An 18,010-nucleotide genomic window follows, 5' to 3' on the forward strand; every position below is an offset into this window, starting at 1 on the left:
GCGGGGCCCTTCATTCTGGTAAATTAGACCAACATTGACGGCTGGAACGTGGCTCTTCGTAGTGCCACAGGAAATTAAGACAAATGGTGTGGAAAAGGGAGGTCAGAAAGACATCTAGATCACATACGTCTTTGCCCTGTCTTTAAAACCATGACACACGAAGGTTAGGGGAGTGTTTGTGTGAATGTAGAAAGCAATGTGATTTAGAAGAGGCCGGCGAGTACTGAAGATTACAACTTGTGAATCAGTTAAGTGCAGTTAATTTAATCACCCGAGGTTTATCAGATGCTCCTGGTTTAAGTTCTTAATTAAAAAGCCAGATGACAAACACTGAGGTAGTGATATTTTTCTTGTACCATCTGAATCAGTCAAATACTTTACATTATTTTCGATTTGTTCTCCGTGTTTAAATACACAAGAAAGAGAGCAAAATCACAAAAATTTAACTTTTCAGCTATAATAGAAATAATACATTTTAAAAAGGTAAGTCCCTTATGTATTATTATTATTGTCAGATAGCAAAACAGATACAACACCGGCCTAATATATCACAATTTGATACCATTAGTAGTCACTATGACTCCTAAAGAGAGTATTACATAATTTCAGTTATTGCCACCACAAAACTTTGATAAAAATAAATATTGAGATACATCTATTATTCTGCTCATTAGCCACACACACAAATAAAAGCTGACCAGAGGTGTATGAAGAGAACTTTAATAGAAGGCAGTAAAAAAGACAATAAATAAAAAAAAATTTTGACTAGTTGGTAAAAATAAAATAAAAAAATAAAAGAGTCAGTTTCCAGCTTTGTAAAATAACAAAAGCATGGATGTGTGTAGTAGGTACAGTGTTAATGTGCTGCAGGTTGTTTACAATAGTGCAATATAATCGATACAGTAGTTAGAAATAGCTACAGAGAATATACTAAACATCTGCCCGAGCGTTGGACACACACGACACATTGGGAGCGGCAGCAGCTCAAAGGCAGTTCAAAGAGGACTTATTGCATTCATGATGCAAACACAAGTTCAGTTATCAGACTGCGCTGCAGGGCGGTGGGGATGGACGACGCAGTGCTGATAAACATGACAAACAAGACAAGTTCACAGTTTAAAAGCGGTTCAACGTCCCGTCCTGCCTCTCCTCCACTACAATAATCCTTTTTCCTTCCAGAACCGCTCCCACAGCTCGCTCCCGCTGGACTCCGGCTGGAGAACGATCCCGGCCTCCGCTCCTTCATGAATTCTTATAAACGAGAGATGGGCAGATAAACGAGACAACTTGAGGCAGGAGGAATGCGAGTTATTTGGTCTGTTGATAACAAAAGAAAACTCCCTGGGACTATTTAATAACCAAGTCTGGCAGTGACTACTACCAGGCATGGTCGAGAAGAAAATTAAATAAGGCCTCGACTCCAAACAGACAAACTACAGCCTCTTCAAAAACAAACACGAGCACAAAAACAGATTAAAAGAAAACAGATTAACAAAAACAGATAAGCTCCAAACAACCTCTCCCCCACCCAACCAAACAATGTGGATACAAAATGTGTTTGGCAGCTTTAGTCCTGCAAAAAGTTTAAACCTGAAGCTCGGAGAGATTACTGTGAGGAGACTCGGTTTAAAAAGCTGACATGGCAGAGCCTCGCTCCGAATGTCGGTGTTTACAGTGCAGATAACCTCCCAGTATCAACAGCCAAGGTTTTCTCCTACAGAGGTGTGACAGTGGTGGTGGCAGGGGGGGGAAGGTGACAAGTGTGTGTGTGTGTGTGTGTGTAGTGGCGGTGGTGGTGGGCTGTCTGGGTAAAATAACGAGCTCCGCCTCATTTCAGTTTTCCGGTTCGCTTCAACAGTCGACTCTGCGGAGACTGGACCGGCTGAAGGAGTTCCTGCGAGAGAAAAGCGAGACAACCCAGAGGAGGGGTGTTACTGGATGTGTGTTTTGGTTTATTGTGCAGAAAACCTGCAGAATTGAGGCGGTCTCATGAATAATTAGTGCAAGTCTAATGGAACAATGTGAACATTGTCTTTTTATGGTGACCCCGCTAAATGCCCGTGTTCCTTTAATTGAGTGTGTACTTTCAAGGAGTCAGAATGAGGTAAACCACGTCATCATTGAATGCCTCCAAGGGACATTTTACCTCAATATCATGTTTTAACATTTATCTACCTGAGCAGGAAAAGGAAGAGGAGTAACCCGAGCTGCTTTGTGCTTCCTTTGCGTCGCCGTGTGTGCATACTGTGGATGTGAGTCCCGGTGTGTGTGCCACACTGGATAGCCCACGGGCCGCCGCTATGCACGCCGATTACAGCTGATAACGCCGTCTTGGCCAACCCGTCCTATGCCGTCGCCCCCCCAAGTAAACACCATCAGCTCTGTTAGCATCATTAGCGGTTAGCATCTGTAGCTGTGAGCCGCTGCCATGTTGAGAGCAATAGAAATTGCAGCTCTAAGTGATTCATCGTCAGTATGAAAGGATCCCTCTGGCAGGTGCTGTTGACTGCAGCTCTGTCTTTCATTATGGAACAGCGGTCAGACCCTCAAATGTAACAGAGCCGATGCCAAAAGCAGATGAAAACTAAAATCATGTGCCGATAGTTTCCATGGCCGAGCAGGATTTAATACTTCGGGCGCGGCACCAACTTCTCGTCGCAAGTAAATGTAAAATCTCTTGAGAAATGGGACCGTTTTCAAGTCCCCGTGAGCCTGTGAACTGGAGGATGATAAAGTTTGGTTTCAAGTTGCTCTTGTTGGAGAGAAAGCATGAGCTCATTGCGTGTGTTTCTGTGCGCAGGCGTGTGTGTGTGTGTGTGTGTGTTATTGTCTCAAGTTACCGTTGTGTTTGCGTAGCCTGTGCTGGCAGGGTTCTGTATAGCTGGGGGATCTTTCGGGTGATGAGAGGACCCAGAGCGTCTTTCAGTTTATTGTAGTTCCTCTCCAGCTCTCTGTGGTACTCCTTCTGATCCGGTCCAATCAGGGATTTATTCTTCCTCAGGGCATCCTCACACCTGCACGGGGGGGGGGGGGGGGGAAAGCAGCAGAGAAGACGGCGAGAGTTGCGGTTTTGCATTTATTGGTTACGCGGCGGTCTGCGTCCGGGCCGCGGGACGTGTCCTCACCTCTTCGTGAAGTCTTTAAAGCAGAGGCGCAGTTTGTTGTGATGGCGAAACAGCTTCGGATCATCAGGAATGTCGGAGAGAAAGACCTGCGCCACCTCGAGGGGGCCCTGTGCGGGGGAGAGGCCGTTACGCATCCGCCGAGGAATGTCTGTCGCCACTCGTCTGACCCAGACTCTCAACCCAATCGTAAAAGGAATTAACGATCGCGGAGGATGTGGGATCTCGGACCTGGTTGACGGTGGTGCCCACAGAGCCCTGCAGCACCATCTGCAGCATCTTGGCGTCTGAAGGCTCTTGGTTTGTGGCGAAGGCGAGCTCCTGAGTCTTCTTCTGCATGTCCTCGATGGCCACCTCCATGGGGACGAGAATGATCTGGAGAGACGGAGAAATTAGCATCGAAAACTCATCCAAATACACCTCCCTCCCTCCGCCGAGAACAGAAAACCCACCTCTTCCTTGTGGATGACATTGACGCGCGTCTTGATGTACGGGAAGGCGTGAGAAGTCGTGAGGATGCTCTTGCGCTTGTACTGCTCGTTGAGGTCGCCGTGGGCTCGGCCGTCCAGGGTGAAGGGGGTGCAGTACATGAACGTGCGCAGGTTGTAGTTCTTGTCAAAGTAGGTGATTCTCTCCTTCAGCTCGTATGTGTCGAAGAACGCCTCGACGTAGGTGATCTGGAGGTAGGCCTGAAAACAAACACAACCTGTCGTCGGTACACTGCCGTTGCATTTTCAACCAGATCCAATCTTTCTGCCAAAACTGTTCAAATTCATATTGCGCCGAGATCGGTGCCAACAGATCTCGGCCTTGAAACGTCTCTTCTGTCAACTACGTTTAATCATCTAAGTCAGATGAGTGACTGTCCTGAAACACCACCACTCAATGACATGTGCTTTCATTAAATCAGAGTCCTGAGTTGTGAAACATGACAACAGTATCAGAAGAAACAAGTGAATTGTGGAAAGTCTGTTGAGTTAATTTACATGATTGATGAAGAGGCAAATAGTCTTCAACTGCTTCCTGCTGTTGGAGGAAAACAGCCACTAACATATTGTTAAATCTAACGGAGACAATATAACTGTTGTCACGGCGGCCGCATGAGCAGTGATCAGATATGTATGAGATTTAATATCTGATTTGAACCCAGATCCGAATGGAAAAAATGTAATAATGATTTCTGTGTGTTCACGTTTCATCATAAAAAAGAATATTTGGATCACATTAGCTTGAAATGTGAACAAAGTCCTATATATTTTCTCTATTGATTACTATATATATATTTATATACATACACACACACACACACACACACACACACATTACCTTGTTGGGATCCAGTTTGTTTTTATCGACCGGGTTGGAGTCCTTGATAATTTCCACCATGTCATCCCCAAACCTCTCCGAGTAGAACTCCTGTGCAACGAAGAGATTGTCGTCTTTAGAAATGCATTTCACGAAAATCACCAATGACATCTTTTATTCACACCCCGAGTCGTAAACATGCCTCCAGCCTGTGGGAGATCTCAGCCAGTTTGGTGATGGACGGCTCCTTGTACACAAACTCTTGTTCGTCCAGGTCTCCGAACCGGCAGCCGTAGAAGCCCACGCGGAAGTAGGTCCCAAATATTCTCTAAGCACTAAAGACGGGACACAGAATATAGACGGTGAATTAACGAGTGAATTCATATTAGCTGACTTTATTTGACACGGTCCATATTTGATTTTCTTAGCAGCTTACGATAATGTCTCGGTAAAAGGAGCGACGTGTCGTTTTATAACATACAAATTGTGTTATATCTATCAAATTCACTCAGTTAAAAAATAGGTTTGTGCAGTATGGGGGGGGGGGGGGGGTTAATACATGATTAAAAATATAAATTTGACACTGTGTTGCTTGTCTTTCAAGTCAATTGTCAAAAAAGCTCTCTTGTTACCGTTGTTAAGATGACATCATATCGAGTAATAGAAGAGAAATGTAGTTTCACCACAGTAGGAGGGCGGAACAACAGGGATGGAAACTGTTTTGCAAGAGTGACTCGACTTTGACAAAGTGTGGGAGCAAGTTGTGTGTCACTCACCAGTCACATGTTCAAGCAGGAGGAGAGAAGAGGAAGAAAGAAAACACAACGTCAATACAAATGGAAAAGAACTGCTGAATAAGTGTTACCTTAAAATGTCATATAGTCAATATAAAAAATATATACTAATACCTCCCATCCTGAACTCTGGAAAAGTTGAGGAAAAAAAGAGAGATGACATGAGGAGGAATACAGGATGAAGTTTATTTTAACAATGCAGTAAATGTGCTGGCGACTTCAGGGACAGACTGTCGACTCACTTGGTTGTAGACTTTGTTGAAGGCGTCCTGCAGCTTCCCGTGGATGGTGGCCAGCTTTTTGAAGTCTCTGTTGGCTTCGTGGACGGGCAGAAGGATCTTGTACACTTCGTTTATGGCCTCGTACATGGCGGCCTGGGGTTAGAGCACAACAGAAAAACGCAGTTGTACGCATGCCACCCGATCGCCCGACACTCCGTCAGCCACGTTAATCCTGTGACCTCGAGCGGCGCTAACATCCAGCCTGTGGTTGGAGGATATGAGTCGTACCATGTTGAAGGAGGAAGCTGCCTGCTCCAGGAGGCCCACCAGACCGGACTCACTGAAGTACTTCCCAGTACAAATCCCTTCCTCCTCTGGAGACAGGACGTCATCGGAGACGGCCGACTCTTCCAGTACGTTGGAGGAGATATTCTGAGGGGAAAAACACGAGTACAGAACATTATATTAAAGCACATGAATCTTTTTAACAATGGCAAGTTTTAGTCCAAGTGGTCTAGTTTTGGGACAACCTCCAATCTCATTCTTCCATTCAGCATATGAAAAAAACAGCACGCGCTGACCTGAAAAGTCACACAACCGATTGGCAGGTAGCGGCAATCCTCCAGCATGTTGAGGTATTCGGCCACCAGCGCCGCGCTGTGGACCAGACAGTGGGCGGCTTCAGCGTGGTTCCCTCTCGCCGAGTGCTTTCCTGCCATATTCTGGAGCCACGTCAGACGCAGGTCCGGGGAGTTCTGGTAGCCCTTTGCGATCCTGAAGAGAGAAAAGAAGAAAAAATCAATGAAATATCAGAGATTATATTTGTGACACTTTTGTTGTTGTAAACAAGGCGGGGGTGTCAACGTGCATCACAGTACCTGTACATCAGGTCAATGAGCATCTCTGGATCCTGCTGATGCTCTTTCATCTTAACGGTGTCGGTAAGAATCATGTGCAGGTTGAACACCAGATCCTGGACCTGCAGTTAAAGAAACGCAACACATTAGAGCATACGTCTTATGCACTCTCTGTACACAGGAGGCGGGTCACATACCTGCTCCGGGAAGGGCGTGTCACGCAGCTCCAGGTCCTCTTCGGCGTACGTCAGGATCGTCTTGAGCGAGCGGCGAAGATGCTCCTCGTTGAAGTTTTGCGACGTTCCCACCAGCGACGACAGGGACATCGTGACCTGCATCTTCACTCGAGCAAAGTTCTGGCCCGAGGGAAAAATAATGACAGTTTGTGCCTCACAATAATAGGGAAGTGAGGAGCATTAAAAAAAAAAACGAATCGACAGTGCAAAGACTTACATTTCCCATCTCAAAGTTCTGCCTCATGAGCAGGTAGAGGGAGGCGGAGGCGTGGCTTCGGACCGAGCCGACGCTGCTGCTGCAGTGACGCAGGAGACGCAGGCACAGGTCGGCACAGAGCTCCGTGTCCTCTTCAAACAGCATCTCTGGGAACTACACACACACACACACACACATAAATGACACTTGGTGTGAGGGTTGTTTTGATAAAGTTTTGCTCATTAAACAATTTGAGGATTTATTTTTCAGATTCTCCGTTCATCATTGAGGCATGCGTGAAAAACTAAACTTTAATAAACAAACTCAAGGTAACAGGGGGAGAGTAATGAATATATACATTGTCATTTTGTGATTCCTTTTAAAAAGCATTTAAATGAATCAGGTGTGAGACAGCGACTATAGCTCAGAAGAGAAAGTACACTGAGTGACTATGACAAGATTATAATGGAGACAGTTCACTGGTGTACCTTGAAGACGAGAGCTCGTTGTGTAGTGAAGCAGTGCTGCAGGAAGAGGGCGCTCTGGTTGCCCGCCATGCTGTGGAGGAGGACTTTCAGCACTCCTCCCAGAACACTTTCCTTTAGCTCGGATGCCACCACCGTCTGACAGAGACACGCAACACGTTAGAGCAAGGTGAGCCCGCATAAAGGGAAAAGCACTGTGTGTGATGATGATGATGATGACTTTACCTTGACTACAATTTCCATTGTGTCCAGTACGATCAGAGAGGCCTCGGTGGCTAAGTTTCCATCCACCACAGACTCCTGCTCCACCTCAGTTTTAGTCCTGGAAGAGATGGGTTTTTTTTCACATCCATCAGTATCACATTCAACCACTATTTAGACAAAGAGATAACCTTTTAAATCATGTTTGTCTTTTAGATTGTAATCCAGAAATCGAATAAGTAATTTAATTCACGTAAACATACTTGTCGACTCGGTCTGTATTTTGTCTCCAGTGAGTGACGTTCTTCCTCCACCTGACATTCTCCTGGCTGCTGTAAGGACTCCTTTCTGGTCGAATAGAGGAATCACAATGGTATGAACACCACCCACACACCCACACCCACACACACACTGCCTCCGTGCTACTTACCTCTGCAGCGGCGCACCATCTCCTGACGAGCCCCAATGGTGCCCAGTATGGCCTCCTCCAGTCGGGCCTTCATGTCCTGAGACTTTTTGAACGTCAGGCTGTTGATCCTCTCCAGAGTCTTCTTCCCCTACAACAACCAACAATCATCACAGGACGGGGACAAAAAAACAAAAAAACATCAGGGGAAAAACTAATTTCAATTTCATAAAAAACCTCAGATAAAACATATGTACAACAGTTAAAAACTACCAAAAAACTACAGAGGGTGAGATGGGCATATGTGAGAAAGTTAAACACAAAGATTGATGACAGATTAAAGTCGAAGTACACAGGTATATAGGCGGTGTACATTTGGGAGTGCAGGTGAATACAGATGTGCATGTGTGTGGATGTGTTACACTTGTAAACTGTGTGTGCTCTGGCATGTTCAAATGAGACCTGTGTACTTTGGTTAAGACTCCGATGGGCGTGGCCGTGGTTTATTGTACCTTGTATTCAAAGCAGGAGACGCAGAGATGCAGCAGGTCCAGCAGGCGGTTGATTTGCAGAACAGATAAATCGGACACCCAGCGCTCCAGGAGAGCAGCATCTGCATTCTTCAGAACCCAGAGGAAGCTCACCAGCAGAGTCCTGCTGCACTCGGCGGACAGAGAGCTGGACTGGCGCCCGACCTGGGGAGGACAAACACACAAACCAGGAGCCAGTCCTTTAATCGGATGCGTACAAAATGGCTGATTACAGATTTACGCTACCGTTCAAAAGTTTGGAGTCACCAGACAATTTCATGTTTTCCATGAAAACGCACTTTTATTCATCAAATGAATTTCAAAATGAATAGAACATATATTCAATACATTGTTCGAATTTTTGGGATTTTTATTTGAAATATTAATTTTTATTCCTCAAACTTGTCGCTCAAAGGCCAGTTTTATAGCTTCTCTCACCAGCATAACTGTTTTCAGCTGTGCCAATGTAAAAAAGGGTTTTCTAACCCTCCGTTACTCTTCTAAGGAGATAAGACAATGTACGATTAGAACACTGGAGATTGGCCTCTATACACACACACACATATATATTTATATATTAGGGCTGTGAAACGAGTAAAATTTTTAATCAGGTTAATCACAGGTTTCTGTGGATTGATCATGATTAATCACATATATACACTTACAGGGTTCTCAAGACAGGCAAGAGCTCCGAGAAGAGTTGTTGACGGGGGTGCTAGTGACTTTTTCGTCGATGCGCCGGCATCCGAGCTCTGCGGCGCGCGAGACGGAGATCGGAGTCGTGTTTACGCGACACGTAGAGACAGAATGACATGCTGCTGGAGAGACGACCAACAACAGACGGATTGGAAGCTCATTCTGCGCATGCGTTAAATGCGTTAAAAATAAATAACTAGTTAAACCTGTAATTTAATTAACTGAGTTAATGCGTTATTTTTCACAGCACTAATATATATATATATATAAATGATTAATTTAATGTTATTTTCATTGAAAAAAAGTGTTTTTCTTTGAAAAATAAAGACATTTCGAAGTGACCTGTGATTATATATATATATATATAAATAAATAAAGGAGAAGGACAGAGAGACGCCTACAGGTTAATAGGAGCAGCTGTACTTCAGAAAATAAGAGCAACAAGGGAGGAATGCAAATGACTTCTGAGTGAGTGTCTGTGTTGAGCTGCAGAGAGTGAACGCCTCCCACACAGAGGCTGATCTGTGACCCGTTAGTCTGCAGGGCCCGGGAGGAAGGGGGTGGGGGGACGACAGCCTGACCTCTGCTGCCGTCACTCACCACTGTGGGCAGCGCAAACGGGTTGGCTTTGACATGCGGCAAAGGGGAGCCGGCGATCGCCATGGCAACAGACTGACTGATCGTGTTGCCACCGTCTGGGTCGGTATCGTCGACGTGGGCCGAGGCATGGCGGCACCGAGCCGGCGAGGAGTCTGGAAAAGAAATGAGAAAAGAGCTCTCAGGTCCAATAACACTGGAATTAAAACCATTGTGTAAATGAAATGGATGTGCGGAGGAGGCGGATAGCCATTAAAAAAAATGTAAAAAATAGCAGCGGGTTGCATATATGTTGTGCTGACCAGTGAAGTCGTGGAGCTGATGCAACGTCTCCATGACGATGGGGATGAGCGGTAGGTAGAGCTGAGCGATGTGGGCTCTGACCTGAGGGTCGGTGTAACGAGGGTCTGCGTCATGGCTGCACAGCAGGGAGTGAACGGCACTAATGGCCTTTTTATGGAGGAAGAAAACCCTGCGGGTCCAAAATTAAAGTGGATCAGCACATTCGGTGTGTTCATCACTGCACGTGTGCTCAATGGTGCTATATTGCATTTCGTTTTAAAGTTCAAACTGAACGACACTCCTGACTCTTATACGTGGAACAAGTAGGAGGCCTACCCTTCTCCATCAGGATCGAGGATGAGAGAGAGCTCAGTAAGCAGCAGGCCGGACAGGAAGTGCTGCTGGCGGAAAGGGACGGACAGCTCAAACATGGTGGCCACGCCCTGGTCTTGCACCATACTGGAGAACGCTGAACTCTGTTTATGCAACAACAACAAAAATCGATAGAAGGCAGAAGATGAGGTGGAAGGATATGATATCAAAACATCAGCCGCTTAAATCACAGTTGTACGGTGCCTCCGGTACCTGTGAGGTGGTGGAGGAGGTGGAGGGGGAGGGGGAGGCCGGAGGGCTGAGAGTGGAGCACGGCAGGTTGAGGACGACGTAGTGCTCGTGGCTGCAGACGATGCGAGTGAAGTCCACCCTCAGGGCGTTCAGGGAGCTGGGGCTCTGCGCCGTGTGAAGCTTGTTGGCAATCTGTTCAAAGCGGTTGGTTTGAGTCAGTAAAAGACGGTTTTTTAAAAATGCGCGTGTGCTGGAGCGTTGGGATTTAAAGTGTTTGAGGTACGAAAAGGCCAACGGGGAGGGAAGTAGGAGCCACCTGTTTGTAGTAGGAGCGGATGAGGTTGAACACAAAGCCCCGGTCCATGAGGGACAGCAGGTCATTCAGGAAGAAGGCCAGACTGCTATTCAGCCTCTCCACAAGCTCCACATCCTGAGAGACGGAGGGGAAAGAGCAACATACGATGACAGGAAAGAGAAGACACACAGACATATCGGGTTATGCAAATCAAAGACAACAGTAGCAGATCGAGCGTTACGTAAAAGATGAAACTTTCAAAAAACAGCCTGTGGCCGTCTTTTACTGCTCAATGCTTTTGAACAAATGGACTTTCAGCCGTTCATTCCCTTTAGTGCTGGTCGTGTGGCTCGTGGGCTTTTTACCTTGTGGTATCGATTGGCGATGTCTGCGCTGATGGCGCACACAAGTGCAGCGATGTCGTCCACAAAGCGGTCTGGGAAACGCTGGCGTCTGGCAACGTCCACTTTGGAGGTGAGGAATAAGTGATGGGTCATGCTCTTTGTCTGGAGGACGGAGTAAATAAGAGATTAACTTTATGAAAATATCACCTATTCAGCTTTAATAACGGTCTCGTGATAAGTGTGTTTTGAGGCTTGTTTTTCTTCTTCTGAAAGGGATAGTTTGGATGTTTTGAAGTGGCTTGTATGAGGTACTTAGTGTTTTCTCTCCAGTAGTTAGTGGACGGCACGCCCCCAGTTTCAAGAAACAGACAGGAGTATCAGCACAGGAGCAAAGTAATGCAAGACTGTAGACGAGGCAAAACCGACCTAAAAAAAATCAATACCAGATTAAGTGGAATATTTCATTCACCATGACGAGTCAGCCACTTACCACCGGACCTGCAGGTCTACCGCTGACTCGATTGGCTACTTTGTTTGTGTTATTGTGTGACTTCAAACACACCTTTTAAAAACACAAACCAATGGAGGCAGCCGTACACCAGCAACTCCAGTATTCTGTGAGGTAAAACAGTTTCTTTCCAAAGGATTCTGGTGGCTCCAGCTCCCCATCAGAAAGGGCTGTCCAGAGGTTCTAAATATAGCGTGCACTCAAAATTAAATTGATTTTTTAAAGTGTCTTAAATATGTTAGCAGAATATTACTTTGCTCCCAAACTGGGGGGCGTGCCAACCGCCATCCACTGTAGCCAAAACACTGACTCTGGATTAAGTACCCGACACAACCCCACTTCAAAACCTCTGAACTGTGACGGTGATGAACATAAATCCACACGGACACACTCACCATAATCTGGAAGAAAAACCAGGCCTGCTGCAGTGCCGCCTCCCTCACCGCGGTGGTGCTGACCACCCACTGCAACGCCAGCTCCTCGTGGAGCAGCTACACGTCGACCAAGAAAGATAATCTTAGTTTACACGAGCCAACCATTTCAGGACACAGATGAAAGAGATTAAACCGGTGTGCTTTTTGTTTGCAGTTACCAGATGAATGATGTGAACGGTTACTGTGATTTGTAAAAGATAACAGTGTGACTGTTTGATAGTTATTCAGTTTCTAATTCAGGTTAAAATAAATAAATAAAAGGTTTCATTATAGTTTCTAATGCAGGTTAAAATAAATAAATAAAAGGTTTCATTATAGTTTCTAATGCAGGTTAAAATAAATAAATAAAAGGTGTCATTATAGTTTCTAATTCAGGTTAAAATAAATAAATAAAAGGTTTCATTATAGTTTCTAATGCAGGTTAAAATAAATAAATAAATAAAAGGTGTCATTATAGTTTCTAATTCAGGTTAAAATAAATAAATAAAAGGTGTCATTATAGTGTCTAATTAAGGTTAAAATAAATAAATAAAACGTTTCATTATAGTTTCTAATGCAGGTTAAAATAAATAAATAAAAGGTGTCATTATAGTGTCTAATTAAGGCTAAAATAAATAAATAAAAGGTTTCATTATAGTTTCTAATGCAGGTTAAAATAAATAAATGAAAGGTGTCAGTTTCTAATACAGTTTAAAATAAATAAATAAAAAGTTTCATTATAGTTTCTAATTCAGGTTAAAATAAATAAATAAAAGGTTTCATTCAAATTAATCATAGCGATAGTAATAATTAATTTTACTTTTTCATCAGTAAATCTGCCGGACATTTTCAGACCAAAGAATATTAAAATCAGTGCATCCAACGAACAAAAATGCACACCAGCTGACAGAAAGACACGACTGTTGAAATGTCATGGGGATTAGTGTCGATGACACGGAAAGTTGATGAACGTTAGGAGGTCAGAATGTGTTGTGAAGTTGTTGTTTTTACAGTTTGTTGCAGGAGATGTCAGCTTTACCTTCTTGGTAATCTGCCTTGTGGGAACTGAAAACAAGGCCACGCTGTCCAGATAGGCAGACATGCGATTGCTGCCGCGGTCGTTTGCCTGACATGGAGCGGCGGTGAGGTGAACACAGAGATGAGGACAAAGTGATGTGAAAAAGGGGATGAATGAGGAAATGGATGGTTGGCCAGAGAGCTCTCCGTGAACTCCGCTAAAAAAATCTGATGAGCCTCAGGCAGAGATTATGTCTCTCACACACAACAGATGTGGTGGGTTAGTCGGCGGTGAGAGGGTGAATTGTGAAACGGACGAACAAGTTGCAAAGAAGGGTGACAGGCAGGACATGGCAGAGTGAGAGGCAGATGGAAAACAAACAGAACCTTTGAGGACTGAGGGAGGAAAAGACCCACGAGAGTTGATCAGAGACGGTTCAGGATGGAGGTGGTGAGGTAGTGAAGGTGAGGAGGAGGAGGAGGATGAGGAGGAGGGATTTGGCACCTGCTTGAGCTGACAGCTGGAGTTGGGGTTTCGGCGTAGCACAGATCTGGAGCCCCCGGGGGCATAAGCAGAGTTTACCCAGGAGTGGGAGCGGTCAATGCCCTGCCGTAAGCCACCAGAGACGCACACACAAACACACACAAACACACACACAGTGCGGCAAGAGGCGAGGGCACAGTGAGTAAAGGGAGGAGGCAATTACCACACGAGACAATTTTAAGGGATACAACTGGGAGGAAACAAAAGTGAGAGAAGAGGAGTGGATACAAGTGAAGCTCGAGTCAGGGGAGAACCAAAAGGGAACTGAAGGAAACACAAAGGACAGAGGCACAAAGCACAAGTGCATCTTTGACAGCAGCATCATTAACTGATGGTCAACCTGAGCTTATTGAATCTGCTGTGAAGAGCCAAACAACCAGGAACAGAATAAAACAAAGTGGGAATACGTCACAAGTGGAACCGTAGCAAACAAAGGCTTATAAATGGATTATAACCAAACTCATTTAAAATGTACAACTAATGCTGGACAAAATCAAATTAGACAATTTGCAAAAGACATTAATGTGAACATTAAACAACAAACTCCTATGAGGAAACATGTCAGAGGCTATGCTTTATAGATCATCACAAAACAACGGCAAAGAAATGCATAATTTTAAGAACAGTAAAAGTTGATATGAACAATGCCATCGCTTTCATGACTTTCATTTAGCTGTAAAAGATAATTTTTTTTTTTTTACATTTAAAACTTTATAAAGGTTTATATGTTATCACACCAAAAAATAACAATCAAAATCCTCAATTTGAATACAATTCTTCAGATAAAATAAACTTGCATCTTTAATTAACATAATTCAGACTTCCACACACATTAATTATGCAACAGTGCAGCTCACCTTGCCCCCGATGATCCTCTGCACCTCTTCATCAGGAGAAACGGGGCTGGTGGCCAAGTCCGGGTTGGAGTTGCTGATGCTCTTGGAGCGGGACAGGTGGAGGCTGCTCGGCCGGACCGTCGTTCTCGATAAAGTGGCGTACTGCATCGGCATCTCGTAGGACTGCGTGCCAGCTTGTCGTGAAAACGGACAAGTGGGAATGTCACACGGTGAAACAATAGCAAGTGAAAAACCAGGTGCCCAAATGGAATGAATGCCGTCTCCCTTTCTACTTCTCGGACACAGACTGCACACCTCACGCGGGTGACTCACCCGGTGGGGGTACCGCCGGTTCGGCGGTTGGCACGCGGAAGCAGAAGTGGATGTAGGACGCCAGCAGGTTGTTGCGGCCGTGTTGGTCCTGGTTCCCCTCCAGGTTCTTGTGGATCTGGTTGACCAATAAAGCCATAGCTTCAAACGCGGCCCGGCCCAGGTTCACTGTGGAGACATCAAGAGCGAGAGCAGAACTTAAGAAACTAGAACGGGCACTGGGTAGAGCGCATACCTTCGCATATCACACGATTGGGCATTGAATTATGAACATTTTGGCATTAGTTGCATGCCAATTGGATAAAAAGAAGATGTTGACATTTTCATGACCTTGACCTTTGTCCCGATTGATCCCAAAATCTAATCAAATGGTCCCCGGATAATAACCAATCATCCCACCAAATCTCATGCGATTCGGTTTAATACTTTTTGTGTTATGAGAGTAACACGCAGACAAATACATAAATAAATACACGGCAATCAAAACATAACCTTCCGCATTTTCAATGCGAAGGTAACTATGACTTATATTATTGTTTCAGATTGATAAATGTATGCATTTGTATGATTTTACCACCTGGCATATCGTATCTCTTGTTCGTCACTGAAGCTGAAAAAAAATAAAGATTTGGATCTACAGTAAGTAAATGAAAAAGCTGTGATGATGAAATCATTAAGAATATTTTTACTCATTTCAAAAAACGACTTCCCCGCTCATGTCCCAGGGCCATGCAGCTACATCAGGAGCCTCTCGGCTTGAGGTTAGATTTGCAGCTTTTTAATTGTGCAGACATCCACACGCGTGTGTTTGTTTCTACAATAACAATCTGAAAATCAACAGGTGTGCTCCAGTCCTTTCTTTTTCCCCGGGAAGTCATATTTAATCATCATCCCGTTAGCACGTTACGAATCAGCATTTCGTCCCTCGCTCGGAGAAGTGCACTTCCAATCCCAAATGGACGTCCTTCAGAACTCACTCACCAATTTGGCCCGCAATGACCGGCGGGTAGACGATGAGCTGAATGAGCTTGTTGAGCAGCTGGTGCAGGAAGCGGACGCAGGTATCCAGCAGAGCGCCCCTCACCGCGGCCATGCTGGCCTTCAGCTCCCCCTCCATGTTGGCCTCGGTGATGATGACGTCCTTCAGGCGGAAGGGGAAGGAGTACTCCTCCAGAACGTACACGAGAGTGAAGAACTTATCCAGGTGAGGGTCCTGCACTCAACAACGGAATCACAATCAAGTATCGCTCGACCGGTTTGAATTTCAGTTTCCTGACAACGTTTGCGTACAAGTTTTGATCAGGTTGATCATCCACTAGATTTTACAGGCAAAGCTGAGGGTTTATGCGACTTTCTGAACACAAATATTCTTTATATATTACATGCATACACTGCTGATAGCATATACAGGCTGACTGTGTGCAATGCATTTGTCGCGTGCATGTCAAATCTCAGTGAAATGAGATAGAGGAAAACTATGAATGCTCAATCGAACAATCACGTTTCAGTTATATAGCTTCAAACCAATCAGATGGGATTCAAAGTGCTTCACAAATGATGGACAAGACGAAAACAAGACGAAAATGGAGATGAGATGAAGAAACTAACCAACTAAACTAACTAAATAAATAAATCTGAGTCTTAGTTTTGGTTTTATTTCATGCTGTGATTTTGTTTTTTATATTGTCTGTCACTGTTTTATGTTATATTGTCTGAAACTTTGTGTGACGTGCTACTGCTGCTGTCTTGGCCAGGACACTCTTGTAAAGGAGATTTTTAATCTCAATGAGGCATTTCCTGGTTAAATAAATTTAAAATAAAATGTAAAAAATAAAACTACAGCACTGAATAAATTGATCATGGTAAAACAGTAAAAAGTCAAATTAGAGAGAAATAACATATATTATTAATAAACCCATTGCATCAAAACACATGCCACAATCTGACTTAATGATAAAGAAATACAATTCTAAAAACACGAATCGACAATATGTTCAGAACACTAAACTCACTCCAATAAGACTTTCTAAAGCAAATACAGAAACCATCGTATAAAAGTTGCATTCGTGTACCTGAGTGTGAACCGAGGAGGCCGCCGTCACCTCCACATTGAACACCGCCTTGTGATTATCCACCCACTTCATGCCCGGGAGCTGAACCTGCCGCAGAGTGACATCCAACTCACTTAACACCTTCACAAAGGGAGAAGGCAACGGAAGGGAAAACCGATACCGACGCAATCCCTTGGAAACGCACTCACGTCAGGTGTGAGGACGGAGTAGCTCGGCGGGAGCTTTTCCATCGACACGGGCAGACTGAAGGAGCCGGTGCGCAGGCGGCCGTGCTGCATCAGAGGAATCCACTGCAGGCGGAGGGAGAGAGGGAGACACGCGATCATCGCTCAGCAGAGCCAAGACAACAGACGGAGATACGAGACGCGCCGGTGTGTGTGTGTGTGTGTGTGGGTGGAGGTATTCGATGTGGGCCGGCTGAAGGAGACGACTCACGGTGTAGCCCACGGGGGTCTCCAGAGGAGTGTTCTGCTTGGGCTGGCAGCTGATGTGGAAGAAGGAGAACAGCAGATGGTGGTTGTCTGTCAGGTTGGCAGGAATCTTCATCTTCATCTCCTCATAGAACTCAGGAGACCTTAGAGTGAAGAGTTAAACACGATGTTAAAGAGGAGGACACGGCGCTGGACGGACTCCAGAGGAAGGGCAACGGGGGATGTAGCCGTACTTGTCGTGGTAGATGATGGGGGTGTACGCGTCCTGCATGAACTCGGCACAACTCGACTTCCCAAAGATGACCTGGTCAAACGGCAGAGTATTAATAGAGTTACATATCGTACAGGAGGAAGTCCTCTGATTGTAAGTGTAATATTGTCTTTTATCAGTTATGACACAATATATACATTTAGAAACCTTATTATCAAAAAAGAACTAAGGATACAATTACCTAAATTATAGCATTACTAATAATCACTTCACATTATTATCATTTCTTGATTTGGTAATATCCAAGCATGGAACAGAAAGAAAAGAAAAAAAATAATTATTGATTCATATTAAATCAAAATATTCCAAGAAATCTGATGAACAATATTAATAATTTGAATTTCTCGTGTTATCTGCACAATTAAAATAATTTTAAATGAATAGACTTCGACTTTAAAGTTGAGTTAGACTTGAAAGTGACCGTAAAAGACTTCAGAGTATTTAACAGTGTTCTAAA

The 18,010-nt window shown here is 44.6% G+C and overlaps 1 protein-coding gene across 5 annotated transcripts in view; it reads right to left on the minus strand.

Moving 5' to 3' along the window:
* Window positions 1-704: 704 nt before the first annotated feature.
* The window catches only part of LOC130188196 (dedicator of cytokinesis protein 7-like), a 31,193-nt gene continuing 13,887 nt past the window's right edge, over window positions 705-18,010 (minus strand). For 2 of the 5 annotated variants that reach the window (XM_056406400.1, XM_056406403.1), the window contains 35 exons: window positions 17,516-17,586; window positions 17,287-17,425; window positions 17,040-17,141; window positions 16,852-16,938; window positions 15,761-15,992; window positions 14,783-14,947; window positions 14,471-14,643; window positions 13,575-13,676; window positions 13,092-13,178; window positions 12,035-12,130; window positions 11,153-11,293; window positions 10,809-10,922; window positions 10,514-10,684; window positions 10,265-10,404; window positions 9,949-10,118; window positions 9,650-9,801; window positions 8,336-8,518; window positions 7,848-7,974; window positions 7,681-7,765; window positions 7,442-7,538; window positions 7,220-7,354; window positions 6,753-6,905; window positions 6,497-6,655; window positions 6,321-6,421; window positions 6,024-6,216; window positions 5,731-5,874; window positions 5,464-5,595; window positions 5,336-5,350; window positions 4,630-4,755; window positions 4,449-4,538; window positions 3,575-3,811; window positions 3,354-3,497; window positions 3,126-3,232; window positions 2,841-3,014; window positions 705-1,894 (listed from right to left, as the gene is read on the minus strand). In XM_056406400.1, coding sequence (XP_056262375.1) covers window positions 1,852-1,894; window positions 2,841-3,014; window positions 3,126-3,232; window positions 3,354-3,497; window positions 3,575-3,811; window positions 4,449-4,538; window positions 4,630-4,755; window positions 5,336-5,350; window positions 5,464-5,595; window positions 5,731-5,874; window positions 6,024-6,216; window positions 6,321-6,421; window positions 6,497-6,655; window positions 6,753-6,905; window positions 7,220-7,354; window positions 7,442-7,538; window positions 7,681-7,765; window positions 7,848-7,974; window positions 8,336-8,518; window positions 9,650-9,801; window positions 9,949-10,118; window positions 10,265-10,404; window positions 10,514-10,684; window positions 10,809-10,922; window positions 11,153-11,293; window positions 12,035-12,130; window positions 13,092-13,178; window positions 13,575-13,676; window positions 14,471-14,643; window positions 14,783-14,947; window positions 15,761-15,992; window positions 16,852-16,938; window positions 17,040-17,141; window positions 17,287-17,425; window positions 17,516-17,586 — 4,587 coding nt within the window. In that variant the 3' untranslated portion in view covers window positions 705-1,851. The other 3 variants (XM_056406402.1, XM_056406401.1, XM_056406404.1) reach the window with 3 other exon arrangements.

Source organism: Pseudoliparis swirei, chromosome 23 (genome assembly GCF_029220125.1).
Source record: "Pseudoliparis swirei isolate HS2019 ecotype Mariana Trench chromosome 23, NWPU_hadal_v1, whole genome shotgun sequence".
NCBI lineage: Eukaryota > Metazoa > Chordata > Actinopteri > Perciformes > Liparidae > Pseudoliparis > Pseudoliparis swirei.